Genomic DNA, 18,813 nt, shown 5'->3' with positions numbered 1-18,813 from the left:
CTTAGGTAGGTACCTAAACCTACCTAGGATTCCTAGAATGTTCTAGAACTTACTATGAACTGACTATGAACAATAATTAGTCCACGATTAGTCATTGTTCAGCCATCAAAACATGAAAACATGTTGAGACCAGTGATAGAAAAGAAATCTATTTAGGTACCTAATTAGGTAAAGAACGTCGCGTGGGGCTGGGGCTCTTTGGAAATAGGAATTTGTTAAAATCTATTAGTTTAGTATGGAAGCACTCTTTATGTTAACATAACAACACCTCACCATCAGCATGTAGGTAATTAATTAGGTACATTTTTAACCCCCGACGCAAAAACGACGGGGTGTTATAAGTTTGACGTGTCTGTCTGTGTGTGTGTCTGTCTGTCTGTATGTTTGTCTGTCTGTCTGTCTGTGTGTGTGTGTCTGTCTGTGTCATCGTAGCTCCCGAAACGACGAACCGATTTATAATTAGATTTAGTTTTTTTTGTCTGAAAGCTGAGTTAGTGTGGGAGTGTTTCATGAAGATCGGTCTACTATGTCGCGGTCGGGGGATTTTACAAAATTTTAATTTTGTGGTTAGGTTATTTTCATGAGATAGGAGGTAAACCAGCAGACACAAGCAGGTCGCCTGATGGTAAGCGATCACTGCCGCCCATGGACACCCGAAACACCAGAAGTGTTGGAGGTGCGTTGCCGACCTTTAAGATGGGTGTAGGTACGCTCTTTTCTTGAAGGTCGTATCGGACCAGAAATAATAGGTCTGTTACCTTTTTATCGTAATTTATCAAGATAGGTATAAAATCCCTTCACATGAGGCAATTCCCGTCTTTGTACAATGCCAGGCAAATTTTAATTGATCCTATTTTGTTACCAACATTTAGATATTGCCGTAAAATATTATCTATAATTAAGAAAATTTAGAGAACCTTAAACGAAATCTTAATAAAATCTCAATTAATCAACAAAATGAACAAAAAAATTAATAAAAACAAATTTAACTTTTCCCTTAATTTTTTCTCAATAAATCCTATTCATGAGATGAGATGCTCCCGAAGGTATAATCCATATCGTATAGTCAAAGCCCCAATTCCTCCTCAAGACGTAATAACACGTGAAATTTTAATAAACGTCTTGCTACACGCTCAAAAGAATGTCAAACGGGTTTCTTGGGACACCCCTCAGGTAAGACAGCCCTCAAGTTGGATTACATCATACAATAGAATTACAATATTATTAACAGACACTGCCATGGAAAACGTGGGAATAAAAAACGGTTATAACCGATATTTTGCCAATGGAACGGAATTTGGCACTCAGGTAGTTAAATTCTGTTTGTAAAACGGTTCATTGAGTTAAACTCCTAGGTCTTTAGCAAGAAATATATCGAACATTATTATTTTCTCAATAAACTGCATTGACGCAGTTCTGTTCTTTTAGCTTGGTCAACGAACGATTCTAGATGGAATGGCCGAAAGCAGAAAGTTTCACTACGGGATGTTGTTAGGGGTAGTCAGGAGACATACATACTAAAAGTCCTCGGACTTTGGACGTGAGCTCGAAGATGGGGGGATGAAAAAAGGTCCCATTTTTTGGTTTTTTGCTCATATTTCAAAAACTATGCGTCATACGAAATTTTGGTTTACTACACCTTGAAAGCTTATAAAATTCTCTATAAATTTGATCTAGAAATTTTTTTTCTATTCTCAACCATTATCTAGGTATGAGCTCCTAAAAACTGTTAATTTTTTAAAAATCGTTTTCCCCCCCACTTTTTGCTTCATACATTGCTCCATATCTTGAAAAATATTTATCTTAGACAAAAGTTTTCTTAAAAAATCTTGTAGATCATTCAAATACCTTTCATAATATGTGTACATATGCTTCTGGGTCATGTACCGTTGAATAATTATACGACTTTAAAACGAAATGAAACAACAAATGTATGTGATAAACGTGTAAAATATGTATTTCATGAACATGAATGTATTATGATGCTGTATAAATGCATTCACACAACAGGTAACAATACAATTAGCTGTACATAAAGGCCTTGTCATACCCACATCTACCACTACTACAATCTGTAGTGCACCGGCAAAATATTAACTTCAGTATTTCTTCCGGAGCAGCTGGTACTTTGGTTTGTACAGGAATCAGTAAGTTGCTTTCGTTCCGTGCCCATCCCCATTCATTATCCTCCTTGCGTTATCCCGGCATTTGCCACGGCTCATGGGAGCCTGGGGTCCACTTTGACAACTAATTCCAAGATTTGGCATAGGCACTAGTTTTACGAAAGCGACTGCCATCTGACTTTCCAACCCGAAGGGTAACTAGGACATTGGAATTAGTCCGGTTTCCTCACGATGTTTTCCTTCACCGAAAAGCGACTGGAAAATATCAAATGACATTTCGCACATAAGTTCAGAAAAAAGTCATTGGTACGGCCGGGTTCGAACCCGCAACCTCCGGATCGAAAGTCCACGACACCCCCAGGATAGAGGAAGACACTGATGATAACGGCGGGGAGGATATTGTTTAAGATACAGTTGTCACATCTGATCCAGATGACATGGAAAAAACAGTTTCAATTTGTTTGATTTATTTGGGACAACAAACACAGTAACACACAAGGTTAGAGAATTGCAGTGTTGAAAGTAGTAAGGTGTCAGACCGACAGCATTTCAAACAAACAAAGAATACCGATTAGTATCATCCCGCCCAAAGAGGCAGCGAGTAAATTAAAACACGTGTAAGTTACATATATCCATACCTCCTAAGGATACTGAGGCAAGTGCAAACTCATGATTTTACAGAGGAGAGCCGTTCAAAGGTACAAAGTAACATAACTAACATATTTGTTCACGTAATAACATAAAAATTCGGATTTGTTTTAACGAAATCAATGAGGTTTACATTCATGAGAATTTCAAATTTATAACAGTTTATGATCTAAGAGTACTTGATCCAGTATACGAGTATTTTAGCGCACTTGGTCCAGTATTCGTCAAGTAAAAACCTTTTTTTTTACGTTAAAATTTAATTTAAAGTAGAATAGTAGTAGAAAACTTTTAAGAGTTAGGACATTAGTAACTTAAGCTGTTATTTGCAGTTTTTACCTCCGAAACTAAGTTAGTTAGTTGTATTAGTATTCCACACTTTTTTAACCTCCCTCGCTAATATACCAATGACTTTTTTCTGAATTTATGTGCGAAATGTCATTTGATATTTGCCAGTCGCTTTTCGGTGAAGGAAAACATCGTGAGGAAACCGGACTAATTCCAATAAGTCCTAGTTACCCTTCGGGTTGGAAAGTAAGAAGGCAGTCGCTTTCGTAAAACTAGTGCCTACGCCAAATCTTGGGATTAGTTATCAAAGTGGACCCCAGGCTCCCATGAGCCGTGGCAAATGCCGGGATAACGCAAGGAGGATGATGAATGCGGATGGCACGGAACGAAAGCAACTTACTGATTCCTGTGCAAACCAAAGTACCAGCAGCTCCGGAAGAAATACTGAAGTCAATATTTTGCCGGTGCACCACAGATTGTAGTAGTGGTAGATGTGGGTGTGAGAAGGCCTTTATGTACAGCTAATTGTATTGTTACCTGTTGTGTGAATCCATTTATACAGCATCATAGTACAATCATGTTCATGAAATACATATTTTACACGTTTATCACATACATTTGTTGTTTCATTTCGTTTTAAAGTCGTATAATTATTCAACGGTACATGACCCAGAAGCAAATGTACACATATTATGAAAGGTATTTGAATGATCTACAAGATTTTCTAAGAAAACTTTTGTCTAAGATAAATATTTTTCAAGATATGGAGCAATGTATGAAGCAAAAAGTGGGGGGGAAAACGATTTTTAAAAAATTAACAGTTTTTAGGAGCTCATACCTAGATAATGGTTGAGAATAGAAAAAAAGTTTCTAGACCAAAGTTATAGAGAATTTTATAAGCTTTCAAGGTGTAGTAAACCAAAATTTCGTATGACGCATAGTTTTTGAAATATGAGCATAAAACCAAAAAATGGGACCTTTTTTCATCCCCCCCTCTTCGAGCTCACGTCCAAAGTCCGAGGACTTTTAGTATGTATGTCTCCTGACTACCCCTAATAACATCCCGTAGTGAAACTTTCTGCTTTCGGCCATTCCACCTAGACCCCCCTTTTGAGCATTCATTGACTGATCTATTTACAAATCGACGTGGAATTTTATTGAGTCACGTCGGCCATGCGATAAACAGACACGGATTGTATACTCTGATATTGAACTTTAATTTAACGCAGCAACGGTCTAATATTGCTTGTAAGTTAAAAATATGGCATGCGCTCAACACATGACGTCAGCTGTGTAAGTATTGCGTGCTTGTCGAATGAAAAAAAAAACAACTGTTCTAGAGCAGGCTCCAAGGGGATGTTCGTTTGCAAAAATAGCGCACCTCATTCTGACTTCAGATATATATTTTATAGATCCCGGACACCATGTAAACACATGTTGCCAACCAGTTTTGTGGTCCCCTTCCCCGCACCCCGGCAATCAAAAATCGCATACAAAGAAAAAATTTTTTTTCATCAAACCATGCCGTGTGGGGTATCAAATAAAAGGGCTTACTGAGTAGTTCACGAATATATAGCATACTATAACATTTATTACACTTCCTCTAAGAATTTTTTGAAAGTTTACTAAAATGCTCGATTTTCGAGTTAACTTTAAACCACTATTGCTTGAGAAGTTATGAATCTATTTTAATCATCATTATTTTAAATTGCCATTGAATGTATGCATATACATTCAATCAAAAAAAAAAATTCAAAATCGGTCCAGTAACGACGGAGATATCGAGGAACAAACATTAAAAAAAAATAAAAAAAAAACAAAAAAAAAATACAGACGAATTGAAAACCCCTTCCTTTGAGATTTGGAAGGCGGTTAAAAATAAATTAAGTGAATGAAAAGTAATGTCTTTTATTTGGGTAGGAACTGTAGGAAGCTAAATAGGTAGCAAAGTCCAGAAATACTAATTTTGTTGAAGTAAACATGAGATGAAAAAATATTTGGCAAACAGTTCCAATCGTTCGCCAATATAGACACAAAAGTAGCTGTAGGTACCTATAGTAAAATAAGACGAACTATAACACGGTAATTAAGAACATATTCATCGGTGGTTGAACTGATCTAAATAAACACCAGTAGGTATAATGGGTATATTTTAAATATCACGACTACCAGGCAGGCAATTATGGTCGCGCGATAAGTGATAAAATAGCAGGCCGTCCCTATCGCACTATTTGTAAGTGCGATAGGGACGGCCTGATATTTTATCGTCTATCGCGCGACCATGCTTCCCGTGCAGAACGTGTTAATTAAATATACACTCCACACACTCGTACACTTGACTTACTGAATCCACACCGTAGTAGTTTGCTCAAAATATCCGAGGCACATTTCAGGGTGCCTGGCCTTAGTGCGTTTTCACATTATCCGATCCGATATCGGATGTCGGACCTATATCCCATACATAACATTACAGGCGCCATATTGGATTTTTTCCATTGAAATCCTTCAGACATCCGATATCGGATCGGATAATGTGAAAACGACCTTAGTAACGAACAAAAAGCGAATGTCTGAAAACTCTGAAAAGTTATGGAAGAATGATGATGATGAATGTGAGATGACGATTATGTATGTAATTAGTAAGTAAGTAGGTACTAGGTACCGGCATAAATAAGTGATGATTTCTGTACCTTGTCGCTTTTAATCGTTTAACAATTTCGTATGACATTTCAAACAAGACGTTAATATGACAAGGTACAGAAATAATCACTTATTAATGCCGGTGACTGTATATTTGTTGTCATAAAGATATAAGTAGGACTCTTATACTTATTAGGGACACTTATAAAAGTCTTATAGCAGTCATAGCTTAACTAGGCAGTAGGCCTAGCACATGATTGTCGCGAGAGTATGTCGCCGCGAGATAGACTACCCGTCCTTATGTCATTAATACAGTTAGAAGAAGACGTGTCACTGTCACCTATCTCGCGGCAATCATTTGCTGGGCCTACAGATAGTCATATCTTAACTAAACCTACACAATACAGCGAGAGAGGCCATGACCCTCGTTCCGGGTCTTTTCTGATGCAAAGGCTGTCTATCGCAATTCAGCGTGGGAACGCATCGAGTGTGATGGGCACCTTTGCATCTGAGAGGGCTCGGAATGAGTTTTGTGAATAGAATTTAGTTTTATGGTAATGTTAGTTTTAATAGAGTAGTATTATATTAATTAGTATTTTTAAGTTAGTTTTACATGTACCGATGACTTTTGAATAAATGCTTTTAATTAAAAAAAAAACACAATACATTAGTGACAGACTATGTGCCAAATACCTATGTAGTACCTACCTATACCTATTGTAACCGATATCGATATTATTAGGCCAGCTTGGCACTAGATAAAATATGATACATTAGATGTCTACGTTTTTCTCAAAATGCGTATTTAGCATTTGATGTCGTCTACCTACTTCGATAACAATACCGTCAATTGTAAACAGCAAGCTGTTCGTATTATTCAGAGAAAACAAAAGAATTCCGATAAAATATCATTGTGATAATTACTCATAACACCATTGTACTACGCAGAATTCGTAAACAAGGGTACTGCGCATTACCTGCCTACTTAAGTATTTGGCGTGGTTATTATAACGAATTGAATACAGTATGGTAATTCGTATCCACTTCGTATTTAGTAAGTATGTAAGTATCTAAATATATCTAAGTATCAGGCCAATTTTTCCCGATTTTGAATTTGGAAGTGTGACTTTCTTTTATTTCTGCATAGGTATGAGAGTTGAGTTCAAACCTAGAATATAATTTGTACAAGTACGCCGGGAGTGCCGGCCGGGACGTATTACGAGAATCCACGACAACTAAAATATCAATTGAAATGAAGTATTGGCTGGGCTGGTCATATAAAATAACCACGCTATTAGTCAATAGTTTAGTACTTACGTCCTTATCATTAAATACATTTAATGACATTTTTCGCGTTTGTAAATGAGCTATTTTAAATGAGACGTCTTTATATTTGTGCTCTTTGTTTAATTAGGTAATTAATTAGTAATGACATGTCGGCGCGGCGTCACAATACCTTTGTCACGTCGTCTTTAGTAAATGAAAGGGATAGGGTCGGCCAAATTAACTCTGCAGCGGTTTTGATAGCATAGACTACGCAAAGATTATTTCCCCTCACTAGCTCGGAAACACGTGTTTTGTCCTTTAATACCAACGGGTAAAAACGCATTTTATCCACTAGTGGGTAAAGTAATTTGACCTTGAATAAAGTCAAATTAACTGCTTTAAAATTGATAAAAGTAGGTGAATCTAATAATAAAGATGATTTACCACCTGTGGAACTACTGGAAGCAGTGATAAACGCATATTTTGCGTTGTATAGTTTCCTCGCTATAGTGAGGGGAAAAGTTTTGTGTTACACTCGGGTGCAAATGTATTTTACTTCTCGTGTGTTAAAAAACTCGCAAGTTCAGGATTCTATTCTCGAACCACTCGCTTCGCTCGTGGTTCAACTATAGAATCCTTTCACTTGCTCGTTTTTCAATTCCACACTCGGCGTTAAAATACAACTTTGCCCCCTTGTATAACAAATAACTATTTTTCAGTATAGATGGTGCTTGCACTAGTGCGCAAAGTGGTACATTTCATGTCACGTCGAAACTTCAGAGGGCCATCTGTACTGAAAAACGTCGTACGATACGTATGCGAAAAGGAAATTCGGTCGTGTATTAATTTATCGTTTCGAGGCTTAAACAAAGGATACTATAGACTAGACAGCCAAATAATAATACCACTACCGAACGAGATGGTCACATACAAATTATAATAAGAGTGACAGAGAGCAAATAGTTATTTGTTATACAAGGGGGCAAAGTTGTATTTTAACGCCGAGTGTGGAATTGAAAAACGAGCAAGTGAAAGGATTCTATAGTTGAACCACGAGCGAAGCGAGTGGTTCGAGAATAGAATCCTGAACTTGCGAGTTTTTTAACACACGAGAAGTAAAATACATTTGCACCCGAGTGTAACACAAAACTTTTCCCCTCACTATAGCGAGGAAACTGTACAACGCAAAAAATGCGCTTATCACTGCTTCCAGTAGTTCCACAGGTGGTAAATCATTTTTATTACTAGATTCACCTGCTTTTATTAATTTTAAAGCAGTTAATTTGACTTTATTCAAGGTCTAATTACTTTACCCACTAGTGGATAAAATGCGTTTTTACCCGCTGGTATTAAAGGACAAAACACGTGTTTCCGAGCTAGTGAGGGGAAAATGTTATTTTTTTGTCTTTGTCATAGTTTCACTTTTTCGCCGCTGCCACAAACGAGTTTGTGGCAAACAATAAGGACGTGACTTGTCAAGCTTATTATCCGCCCAAATTACGTAGGTTGTTTATGGTAAACTGTCAGCCATTTTTAAAGTGATTCTTAAATTCGCTCCATTATTCTATATCTGTCCCTTACGGGTGTACGCTTGTGTCAAGTCTATAGTATCCTTCGTCTGAGTTTCGAGGGCTAAGTCGCCCACGTACCACTTGGAGACGCTGGAAAAGAGGCGGCATCAGTTGGCCTCAGCTGGGCCACACCTCGGACACTGGCGATCAAATATATGAAAGAGGCGCGTTCCTAGCACACAGTCTAAGCCATAGGTTCCCAAACTTTTTTGGGCCACCGCCCACTTGGGTATCTAAACAAAATTTCAGCGCCCCCCTATCATAAAATAGCTGAAATAAACGATGTATTTAGTCATTACTTTCAAAAATCATACATTAGTCTCACCCAACAACAACACAAAACCCAAAACGACTTAGAATACGTACTTAAGTACATGTAAAGCAGAACGAAATACATAGTTATATTCAACTTTTTGAGGATGCTTTTTTTTTCGCTTAAAAATAAAACAAGTATACATAATTAAACACTATTTATTTATTTTTTGCACTATTGTCTTTATTGAAAATATGAAGTTATCTACTGAGTTTATTGAACAATCAAGATTTCAATGTGAAGGATGCGATTTTGTTAATTTATTTATATCTGGTTGAATTTTCGTTAAAGATAGCCGAAGGTCACCACGTTCAGTAATTTGCAGTTTGCTTCTTTTTTTTTGTAAGCAATGTGAGAACGGCACTGAAACCTCGCTCAGCTAAATACGAAGATGGAAACGCGATTAGAAACTTCTGTGCTATTTCCCATAATCCAGGGTACAGTTGAGGTATTGATTTTTGGAGCCAGAACTCCTGGTATCCCATTTTAAATTTCAGTTTAAGTTCTTCATTTGTTGTCAGTTCAATTAGTTCTTCTTCTAAGTTAGGTGACTCTGCTGTATTCAACTGCGAGAATGGATTTAAAAGCCAATCCGGTATGTTCATTTCAAGAATATCTTGGAACCGCTCATTGATGTCAGCATGAAGAATTTGTAAATGCTGACAATATATTCGCCTCTACCTAAATAACGCTTGAACAGAAGGATTTTTCCCATAAAAGCAGCAATAACATTTTTGGTTTTAATTAAATTCAAGTGATCAACCTGTAATTGAAGATTAACATCCGATAGAGGTGATGCAGGTAGGCACCAATATCTGCACCTGGTTTATGCATCACAGTGTTTATAACTTCTTTGACTGCCGGTAAAATCAATTCTTCGCCAATTGTATGTGGTTTACCTGTTTTTGCAATCAACAGCGAAATATTGTAAGAAGCTCTCAGTCCGTCTCCGTCATCATCTTGTTTTAAAGACGACGCGAAGAGGTTCGAAATGGTAGGCCGCGTATGAAATTTTTTTTCTAGCCCTTGAAAATACGACAAATCTTTGTCTTTTTTGTCAGCATGCATTTTAGTCAAATGCTCTTGTAACCGAGAGGGCTCCATTGCCTCATTTGAGAATACCTTCTGGCAGATCACGCACATGGGTAAAGTTTGGTTGGTGGGAGATGAAATAAAGCCATATTTCAAATATTCAACACTATACTGGCGACATTTTTTCTTAGCCTCCGACATTGTCGCAGCAAATCAAGTCCAACAATATAATTATGTATTCACATTTAACACCAACAAAAGTCGTTGTTCGAGTTCACTTGTAATCACAAAAACATTATTCAAAATGTTCAGTCGCTTTGTGGCAAAACTGGACAGTTAAACTTATTACTATAACCACCATTAACACTCCCGATAAATAACTTTATGCGCAGTAAAATTAATCTAGGATCCCCAACGATGAGCTCAACTAGAAAGACGTGGATTTGCTGATTGCAAATAAAGCTGTGCACTACGCGGTCCATGTGTAACGGTCACTCAGATGGCTTCGAGTTCTCGCGCCGATAAGGAGAATAAGGACCCGACAAAAGATATTAGACAAAACAAAAACAAACCTAAGGTAATAAAACAATGTTTGCTAACGGCGGGCGCGGCTTATTGCATAATAATACAAATGCGCCGAGACAAACGACTAGATGGTGTTTAACAATAGGCTTTACAGTTATTATTTTAAGTTTTTTTTTCCTCATATATGGGACCGCCCCCTGTGAGGGACGAACGCCCCCCAATTGCTTTCGAGCCCTCTACCGCCCCCCTGGAACTCCTCAGCGCCCACTGGGGGGCGGTATGGACCACTTTGGGAACCACTGGTCTAAGCTCTTGTAGGTGAACGCGAACTATGCCTGTATGAGTGACATATGACAGGTCGACTGTTCGCGTTTTTGACAGGCGGTAACTGTGAGGTAATCGAGAGGGGGTGGGCGGCACTTTCAGCGGGGAGCGGGAGTGGCCATACTGTACGATAGTACTTTCTATTAACTGTGGCTGGGCGGAGCTGGAGGAGGCCGCGCTGGAGCGCGATGGAAATCCCTTCTGAGAGCCCTATGTCCCTGATGAGGGACAGGATATCATCATCATCATCATCATCACTCGTTTCGAACTTTCTCTTTTCCGCACTTGTATCGTCATTTACTATTAAATGTGAAAGTTATATAAAATTGTGACGTTTAACATTTGCACAGTCTGGGCTATCAAAATTGAGGCAAAGTTTGATCAGACCCTAAATGGATAAAGGAAACTATTATTGACATTTAAAATAGTTTATTTCCACACGTTCACCTCTTACAAATAGGAATATTTTAACTAAAATTGTTATAATCAACAACAAAAAGGGGCCTCACCTTCTAAAGATTGTAACTGTAACACATTTTCTTAGTACGTTTCCACATTATCCGATCCGATATCGGATGTATGACGATATCTCATACATTACAGGCGCCATCTTAGATTTTTCCATAGAATTACTTCCGGCATCCGATATCGGATCGGATAATGTAAAAACGGACTTACAGTGTTATGTTTTGAAATTTTATTAATACAAATATAATTATGAGTCTACAATACGAAATATCTGGTTTTATAGAACATTGCACACATCCACTTTTCAGGTACAAACGCTTAACAATAATTTATTCTAGCCTAAGCTATTATTTTCAACTCCTCACCAATAGTTCTTTTTTTTCAGTCGTTTAGGCCGTTCGCCGGTTGAGTATTCTCATTTTTTTTACGTAGTCGCATGTGACATGATCATTTTCTGTAAATAAATAAAAAAATATTCAATAAGTTTCGTTCAGCGCGCAAGCCAGATGGCGCTGTAAATGTAAATGAAACAATTGAAGTTCGTCAATGAGGGCAAGCAACATCAAAAAGTAGGGTGACAGCAAACTTCAAAATTCACCAATCATATTAAATTAACATTTATTTGTGAGTGTGCACAGGAAAACGTCCCACTTTGTCGATTGCTATAAACGCTTTGTCAGTTTATTTATTCATATAAAGATACAAGTAAATCTCGCCTTGATGGCAACCGACAAATTGGGACGTTTTACTAAACACACTCACATTTGATGCCTGGATTTTGAAGTTTGCTGTCAGAAAACTCAGGAAAACCTGGTGCCTCAATATCGCCGCCTAGCGAAATAACGATTCAGAAAACTGTAACAAGGGCTTTATTAGGGCATTTTCGCGAGAACAATCACCAAAAATATTTTTTCTAAGGGGTGTTATAAGTTTGTAGTGTCTGTCTGTGTGTCTGTGGCATCGTAGCTCCCGAACGGATGAACCGATTTAGATTTAGTTTTTTTTTGTCTGAAAGCTGAGTTAGTCGGGAGTGTTCTTAGCCATGTTTCATGAAAATCGGTCTACTATGTCGCGGTCGGGGGTTTTTTCAATAATTTTGTGGTTAGGTTAGGTTATTTGAAGTAGTATAATGTAGTTTTTCTGTTAAATACCATGTTAAATGCGTTTTCACATTATCCGATCCAATATCGTATGTAGGAATAGGGGTGACGACTACAAAATGGCATTCTGTTTAGTCCGTCAGTTAGATCGTCCAAGAATACTGAACACATATTTTTCGCTTTTTCTAATTAATGAAAAAATACAAAGATATAGATAAAGCATCAAAGTTCCGGAGTGCGGGGCTTGTGAGGTCACTTCTAAGTAAAAATTGTACCTAGGCGTGACGTCACGCGAAACTAACGCACTGTACCGTCGTCATTTTAAAAAGTCGTCAAAAAAGAAAAAATACGTGTCTAAAATTCTTTGATAATCTAATTAACGGACTAATTCGTTTTTTAGTCGTCTCGCCTATTGTAGGACCAATATCCTTGTATATAGGCTACTTGCCTCCTAGTCAAATCAGCTTCTTTTTAAGAACTGTCAAAACGAATTTGAACGACTTGCTAATATGGAATTTATATGAAATCGAATTGAGTGACGTCACGGTCAACTCGGTTACTTTATATATTTCTACCTGAGTTGATAAATAAAATCGGATTTAAAAATAACTCTTGTCTATGTGTTTCTTATAATTATCTGATGCTTTATTTTGTGCGTGGTATAAAATACTTTATTTTAACTACAGTCAAGTTCCCTATTAAAGTAGCCGTCTTTCAAATCTGTCTCTGACTGGTTACCTTGACAGGCCGCAGCGCGTTGGTGAGCTGCAGCCCGAGGCTCCTGGCCAGCACGAGTGGGGGTAGTTCCACGCTGTACAGCCGGTGGAGGGCGTCCACTGCTAGTTGCGTGGGCACGTTGTGGCGTTGACGGGATGTCTCGTACTTCTCCAGCCAGGTATTATCGCCTGGAATAAATAGTTTTAGAATTAGCAATATTATATCAATCTCATTATTAGCGCAGAGTTAAAGAGCATTTTCAAAATTTGGGACACCCCAATTATCGTAAGTTGTTAACATAAATTAACTCGATGTCAGTTTTGTGACGATAATTAAGCATACAATTTGTCTAAAAATTTTTTTTTTTACATTCTTAATGTAGATTCTCGCTTCAAGTTTATGTAACTAACATAAAAACAATATATTTATACAAATTTCATGCTTAATTATCGTTACAAAACTGACAGCAAGTTAATTTTTGTTAACAACTTACGTTAATTGGGGTGTCCCAAATTCTGAAAATGCCCATAATCAATCATTATATACAGTATCATAAAGCATACAGTCATAAGGACAGTAAATAAACAGAATATCTTTCATATATTTAGCATATTTTACTGGGATATCCATCTCCATCATTTAGATGGCTGTTAGTCTTTAACTGTGAGTTTCTCCAGAAACTTCCTGCCCCGCACAGCTAAACTGTGGAATGCACTGTGGAGGGCAAGTTTACATCAGTAGTTGAAGTTTAGTGTTTCGAATAATAAACACCCATGTTTACAAACAAACGAATAATAAATATTAGAAAGCACATAAATAAGGAGACGAAGCTTACGTAAGTCTTGTCCAGTGTAGATGGCATCGGAGAGGAAAGCCGTGAGGTCTCGCACGTCGCCGAAACCGAGGTTGACCCCCTGCCCCGCCAGAGGGTGCACGCGATGCGCTGCGTCTCTGTACAAAACGACTAATATTTATAACTAATACACTAAATTAAAAGGAGAGAGGATTTCTCGAACAAGATTGGTTCATTATTTTTCACCACACCAACTGGTTAAGGGTTACTTTGCTATTCGAAAACAGATAGCAAAATTGCATTTTATCCACAAGAGTGCAAAGTAATTTCATACAAATTTTAACTTGATGCCTTGAGCTGGCTGGTAGAATTTACCTACAAATAATTATTTTGAATCTTAAATATTGAATAGATTGCTGGATTTGATTTAGTTTGATGTATTATAGTCAATATTTTGTTCGTGTTGGTGTGGTGAAAAAGTTTGTGTTTCACTCGGTGGCAAAGTTTGTTTAACCTCCGTGCCTTGCAAACCTCGCAACGCTTAAGATTCTACTTTTTGAACCACTCGCTACGCTCGCTTCAATATTGGTATCTTTCGCTTGCTCGGGTATCAATATTGACACGTGCGGTTAAACAACAACTTTGCCCCCTTGTATAACAAATAACTATTGAACAGCTGTCCGAGGGCCGCCATATTGCCGAGCAAATTTGCTCGAGCGAGACAAACGTGCGCGCATGTACGGTCAGTGTGAGCCCGGCTATTTGGGCACCATCTAGCGAACTGACGGCGGTAGTTGCCGCTCTGTGCCGTCTGGGAGACCTAGGTTCTTCAGACATGAGCTTAGCTATGACGTCATATTGTCTACACTATATGATGTCTAGTACCGCTTACCCTATTAGCGCGACTCCCGGCGCAATATACCGAGTGCTATGCCCGAACCCTAGTGGAAAGGCGGTTCTAGATTTAGGCACGATTTGGCAGACTGAAGGAGGTAGCTGCTGCGCTGTTCAGTCTGGGAGACCTAAGTTCTTCAGGCACTTTAACCAGTGGCTCTACTAAGTACTGTACTAGTTGTACATGGTACTATAAATATTATAGGTTGAAAGTACTCACCCTATGAGTGCGACTCCCGGCGCAATATATCGAGTGCTATGCCCGAAACCTAGTGGAAAGGCGGCCCTTGATTTAGGCACGATCTGGCAAACTGGAGGTAGTTGCCGCGCTGTGCCGTCCGGGAGAAGGTTCTTCACACATGAGCTCAGTTCATGTCTAGTACAACTTACCCTATAAGCGCAACGCCTGGCGCAATGTACCGAGTGCTATGCCCAAACCCTAGTGGAAAGGCGGCCCTTGATTTAGGCACGATTTGGCAGACTGAGGAGGTAGTTGCCGCGCTGTGCCGTCCGGGAGACCTAGGTTCTTCAAACATGAGCTCAGCCAGGAAGTCATGGTATCTACGGTGCCACTACGGGGATATTGTTTCCACTGAAAAATAAATAGTTTATTGTATTTACAACAAAGGATTACTACACTAATTTAGTAATTACATAAAGGTATGACTATGAATTCTTATTTTGTAAAAATGAAGATAGAAGTAAAAAAATGTAGTTGAATTATTTTGTTTCCGTGAAGAACTAGTTCAAGTTTATTCGAAAAATATTATTACATTGAAATTTTTACGCACAACCAGCCGGCATTATGCTTCACATTTTTATCACTTATCCACGTGGATAAGACATCTGTCACTCTCACACTGACATACCTACTTGTCAAAGCGCGACGGATACTTTATCCACGTAGATGACGTAGTAAGTGAGAAAATTGGAAGCATGATACGCCGGCTGAACGTCGTGTTGAAGTGATGCATATTAATTCCAATTCGGTAAGGAGATCGAATATCGAACTAAATTGTTTTGCTCAGGGATGGATAGATGGCGTCACAAACTCAGAAATTACATATATTCACTGTACTTGAGGCAATTCGACCAGCTACTTCGGATAGATTTGACGTGTAAACGTATGTATTTGTACCTATAGTTTTTATTTTATTAAGTACTTTTATTAGTAAAAGAAAAAATTGTACTTCAAACTATATTATTTAAATATTTACCAAGGCATCGTTCAGCGAATCGAAAAACTTTTCCACAGACAGCATGGCGTGTTCCACGTTGCTTGACCCTAGCGAGTAGCGACCCCCCTATCTGGAGTTAAACATTAACACTACAACTAGTAAAGTATTACCAAGGCATCGTTCAGCGCATCGACGAACTGTTCCTCAGGGAGTTGTAGTAACTGCTTGGCGTGTTCCACATTCGTCGACCAGACTAGTGAGCTTTGCCTGGAGTTGAGAGGTAGTAAGGCCACGGGTCCAGTCGGGAGGAACCGTTGCCATGCTGTTGTGTTGTCAGTTTCCTGGAAATTTATAAAGAAACTGTTAGTTGACAGGTAAAGTAAAGGAACTAGAATCTTAATAGGATTTTAATGGAAATTCCTTTGAAAATGAGGGTACATAACGGTAACTTTAGCTAAGGTATTTTTTTATTTATTTATTTAGAACTCAGACAGTCACATAAACAAATGAGTTGGTGTACTACAATGTATAGGTACTAGTAAATAGGATAAAAAGACCTGGAGGTTCATTACTGAATACATATAAGGAATTGTTAACATACTAACAAAAATATGTAAGCTAATAGGTAAGCAAAAGAAATCATGAGCAGTAGAGTAAATAGGTAATACTTAAGATATTTTAGTCATTAGACTAAAAAATGTAATCTAAGGTAATTACACTGTAGAGTGGCCGTGTACTGTACTATCGTTAAAAATAACCCTAAACAAACGAATGATACGTATAAATCACGCCTGTGTATCCAAAAGGCAGATGACACTGGTAAAGTTCGTAGCATCAGCCATTGCAGTGACAGGGTGCTAGCCCATCGCCCACACCACAATTACAAGCAAACCCTTATCGCACAGTCGATTTCTACGACACCCACAGGAAGAAAGGGGGTGGTCCATTCTTACATACGAGTGTTATTTTTAAATAAAATAACGATGGAAGCTGTTACGGATAGCATTAGTCATTCTTATTCTTCAGGTGCCATATCCTCTTCGGATGTCGGCTACCACAGTCCGGAACTCCTCTCTATTTGCAGTTTTTCTGCCTAGCACGGCAGCGTCTATTCCTGTCCAGCTCCTAAGGTTATCCATCCAGGTTATTTTTCTTTTTCCTCTGCCCCTTTTGCCTTCGATTTTTCCTTCTATTATGCCTTTAACAATTTTGTATTTGTCATGTCTATACAACGTGTTTCCGGTATCACTCAAAACCTCAGACACCCCAACTGATTTTTATTTTTTTAAACTCATCTAGAGTATTCATCTTTTAATCTGATCGTTACTTTTTTTTAAATTGAATTTTTAATTTTCTGTACAGCTCTACTTGACTTTTAGCTCTACACTCAATAAAATAATTGCTAACTACCACCATAAACCATAAGACTATTTATTTGTGTACGTTACTGCAACGATATAAGGTTTACCAATATACAGCTAAGATGTCACTGTAAAACACTTTAAAGCTTTATCACAGTAAACTTCAAATTGGACAGGTAATCGCAGTAAGCAAATTTAAACCCAATATTCAAAATGACAAGGTTGTAATTAGGTACGAGTTCAATTTGTTATGACATATAATAAACATTAAGAATAAACTGACAAACAACGTCAAACTAGTAGCGGAAAAAATAATCGTCCAAGTAACCAGCCAGTATTAATACCCCTAAATACTGAAAAAGGTAACCAACCTCTAGCAATGCGATATACACAATGTTGTATTACGAGTACAATAGAATGGGCACGTAAAAAATAACTGATAATACTAATTTAAATAAAAATATTACCCCCATCAAGATATAGCTCAATCGATTCTACTCTCGATTCTGAACAAACTGTTTTCAGGTTTTTAGTGTTAAGTGAAACACGGTGTATACATGTCCAAAATAAGCTGTTTTCCTTTTCATTATTGTAAGTACTAAGTCTTTTTTCTTTTTCATTCTTTTTAGTACTTCTTGATTAGTAACTTTATCTTGCCAGGTTATCTTAAGCATGCGTCTATATATCCACATTTCGAAGGCATCAAGTTTTTTTAACATTACTCAGCATTAGTCATTACTCCAGCGCATATACGGTGTACGGCCTGGCCACGACATTGGTCTCAGGTGACAGCGGCGAGCGGCAGCCATAGGTGCGAATGAAAGTTTCAGTCTGGCTCTAATCTATGGCCGCCGATCGTCGCTGCCGCTTAAGACCAATGTGGCTGGGCCGTTAAAGTTGCTAAAATAGGCGAGACGACTAAAAAAAACTAATTAGTCCGTCATTCATAACCAGAGATCGGACAAATTTGCGACATTCTTAGTGACTTACGTCATTTTAATGACTTTTAGTATGAGATGACGCAAAAAAATCCGATCTCTGTTCATATGATTATCAAATTTTAGACATATTTTTTCTTTTTTCTCCTAAACGAAAAATGACGACGGTACAGTGCATTGAAGTTTCGCGTGACGTACAATTTTTACTTAGAAGTGACGTCACAAGCCCGTACTCCGGAACTTTGATGCTCTATATCTTTGTATTTTTTCATTAATTAAAAAAAGCGAAAAATATGTGTTCAGATGGACTAAACAGAATGCCATTCTTTTTATGTAGTCGTCATCCCCATTTGAACCGTACCTCGGCTAATTCCAGAGTGGCAACAACACCCATCTGATCGTAGCTCCACGACAGATACTGCACACCCATAGCCTCGCGCACTGCTGACTTCGCCCCATCTGCACCAATCTGAAAAATTCAACATTAACATCAGTCAGCGAAACTCAACAGTATATTATATAACTTTATGAAGGTTATAAAAGTTGATTACCGCGGTTAGGCCACGAGGCCTGCCGAGTGACCTAAGTAAGGTACGAGATTTTTAGCCTTCATAATGTTACAATTGTATACTATAAT

General features: G+C 38.1%; 1 protein-coding gene across 1 annotated transcript in view; it reads right to left on the bottom strand.

Moving 5' to 3' along the window:
- Window positions 1-11,578: 11,578 nt before the first annotated feature.
- Window positions 11,579-18,813, bottom strand: part of LOC125233012 (ubiquinone biosynthesis monooxygenase COQ6, mitochondrial) — a 32,357-nt gene continuing 25,122 nt past the window's right edge. The window contains exons 4-10 of the mRNA XM_048138876.1: window positions 18,538-18,645; window positions 16,048-16,218; window positions 15,178-15,291; window positions 14,920-15,002; window positions 13,848-13,963; window positions 13,034-13,200; window positions 11,579-11,649 (exon numbers count right to left, since the gene is read on the bottom strand). Coding sequence (XP_047994833.1) covers window positions 11,620-11,649; window positions 13,034-13,200; window positions 13,848-13,963; window positions 14,920-15,002; window positions 15,178-15,291; window positions 16,048-16,218; window positions 18,538-18,645 — 789 coding nt within the window. The 3' untranslated portion in view covers window positions 11,579-11,619. The remainder of the gene's footprint in view (window positions 11,650-13,033; window positions 13,201-13,847; window positions 13,964-14,919; window positions 15,003-15,177; window positions 15,292-16,047; window positions 16,219-18,537; window positions 18,646-18,813) is intronic.

This window comes from Leguminivora glycinivorella, chromosome 13 (assembly GCF_023078275.1).
Source record: "Leguminivora glycinivorella isolate SPB_JAAS2020 chromosome 13, LegGlyc_1.1, whole genome shotgun sequence".
NCBI classification, from domain to species: Eukaryota; Metazoa; Arthropoda; class Insecta; order Lepidoptera; family Tortricidae; genus Leguminivora; species Leguminivora glycinivorella.
The sequence above is the reverse complement of the archived record's forward strand: the minus strand, read 5'-3'. Positions and strand labels throughout refer to the sequence as shown.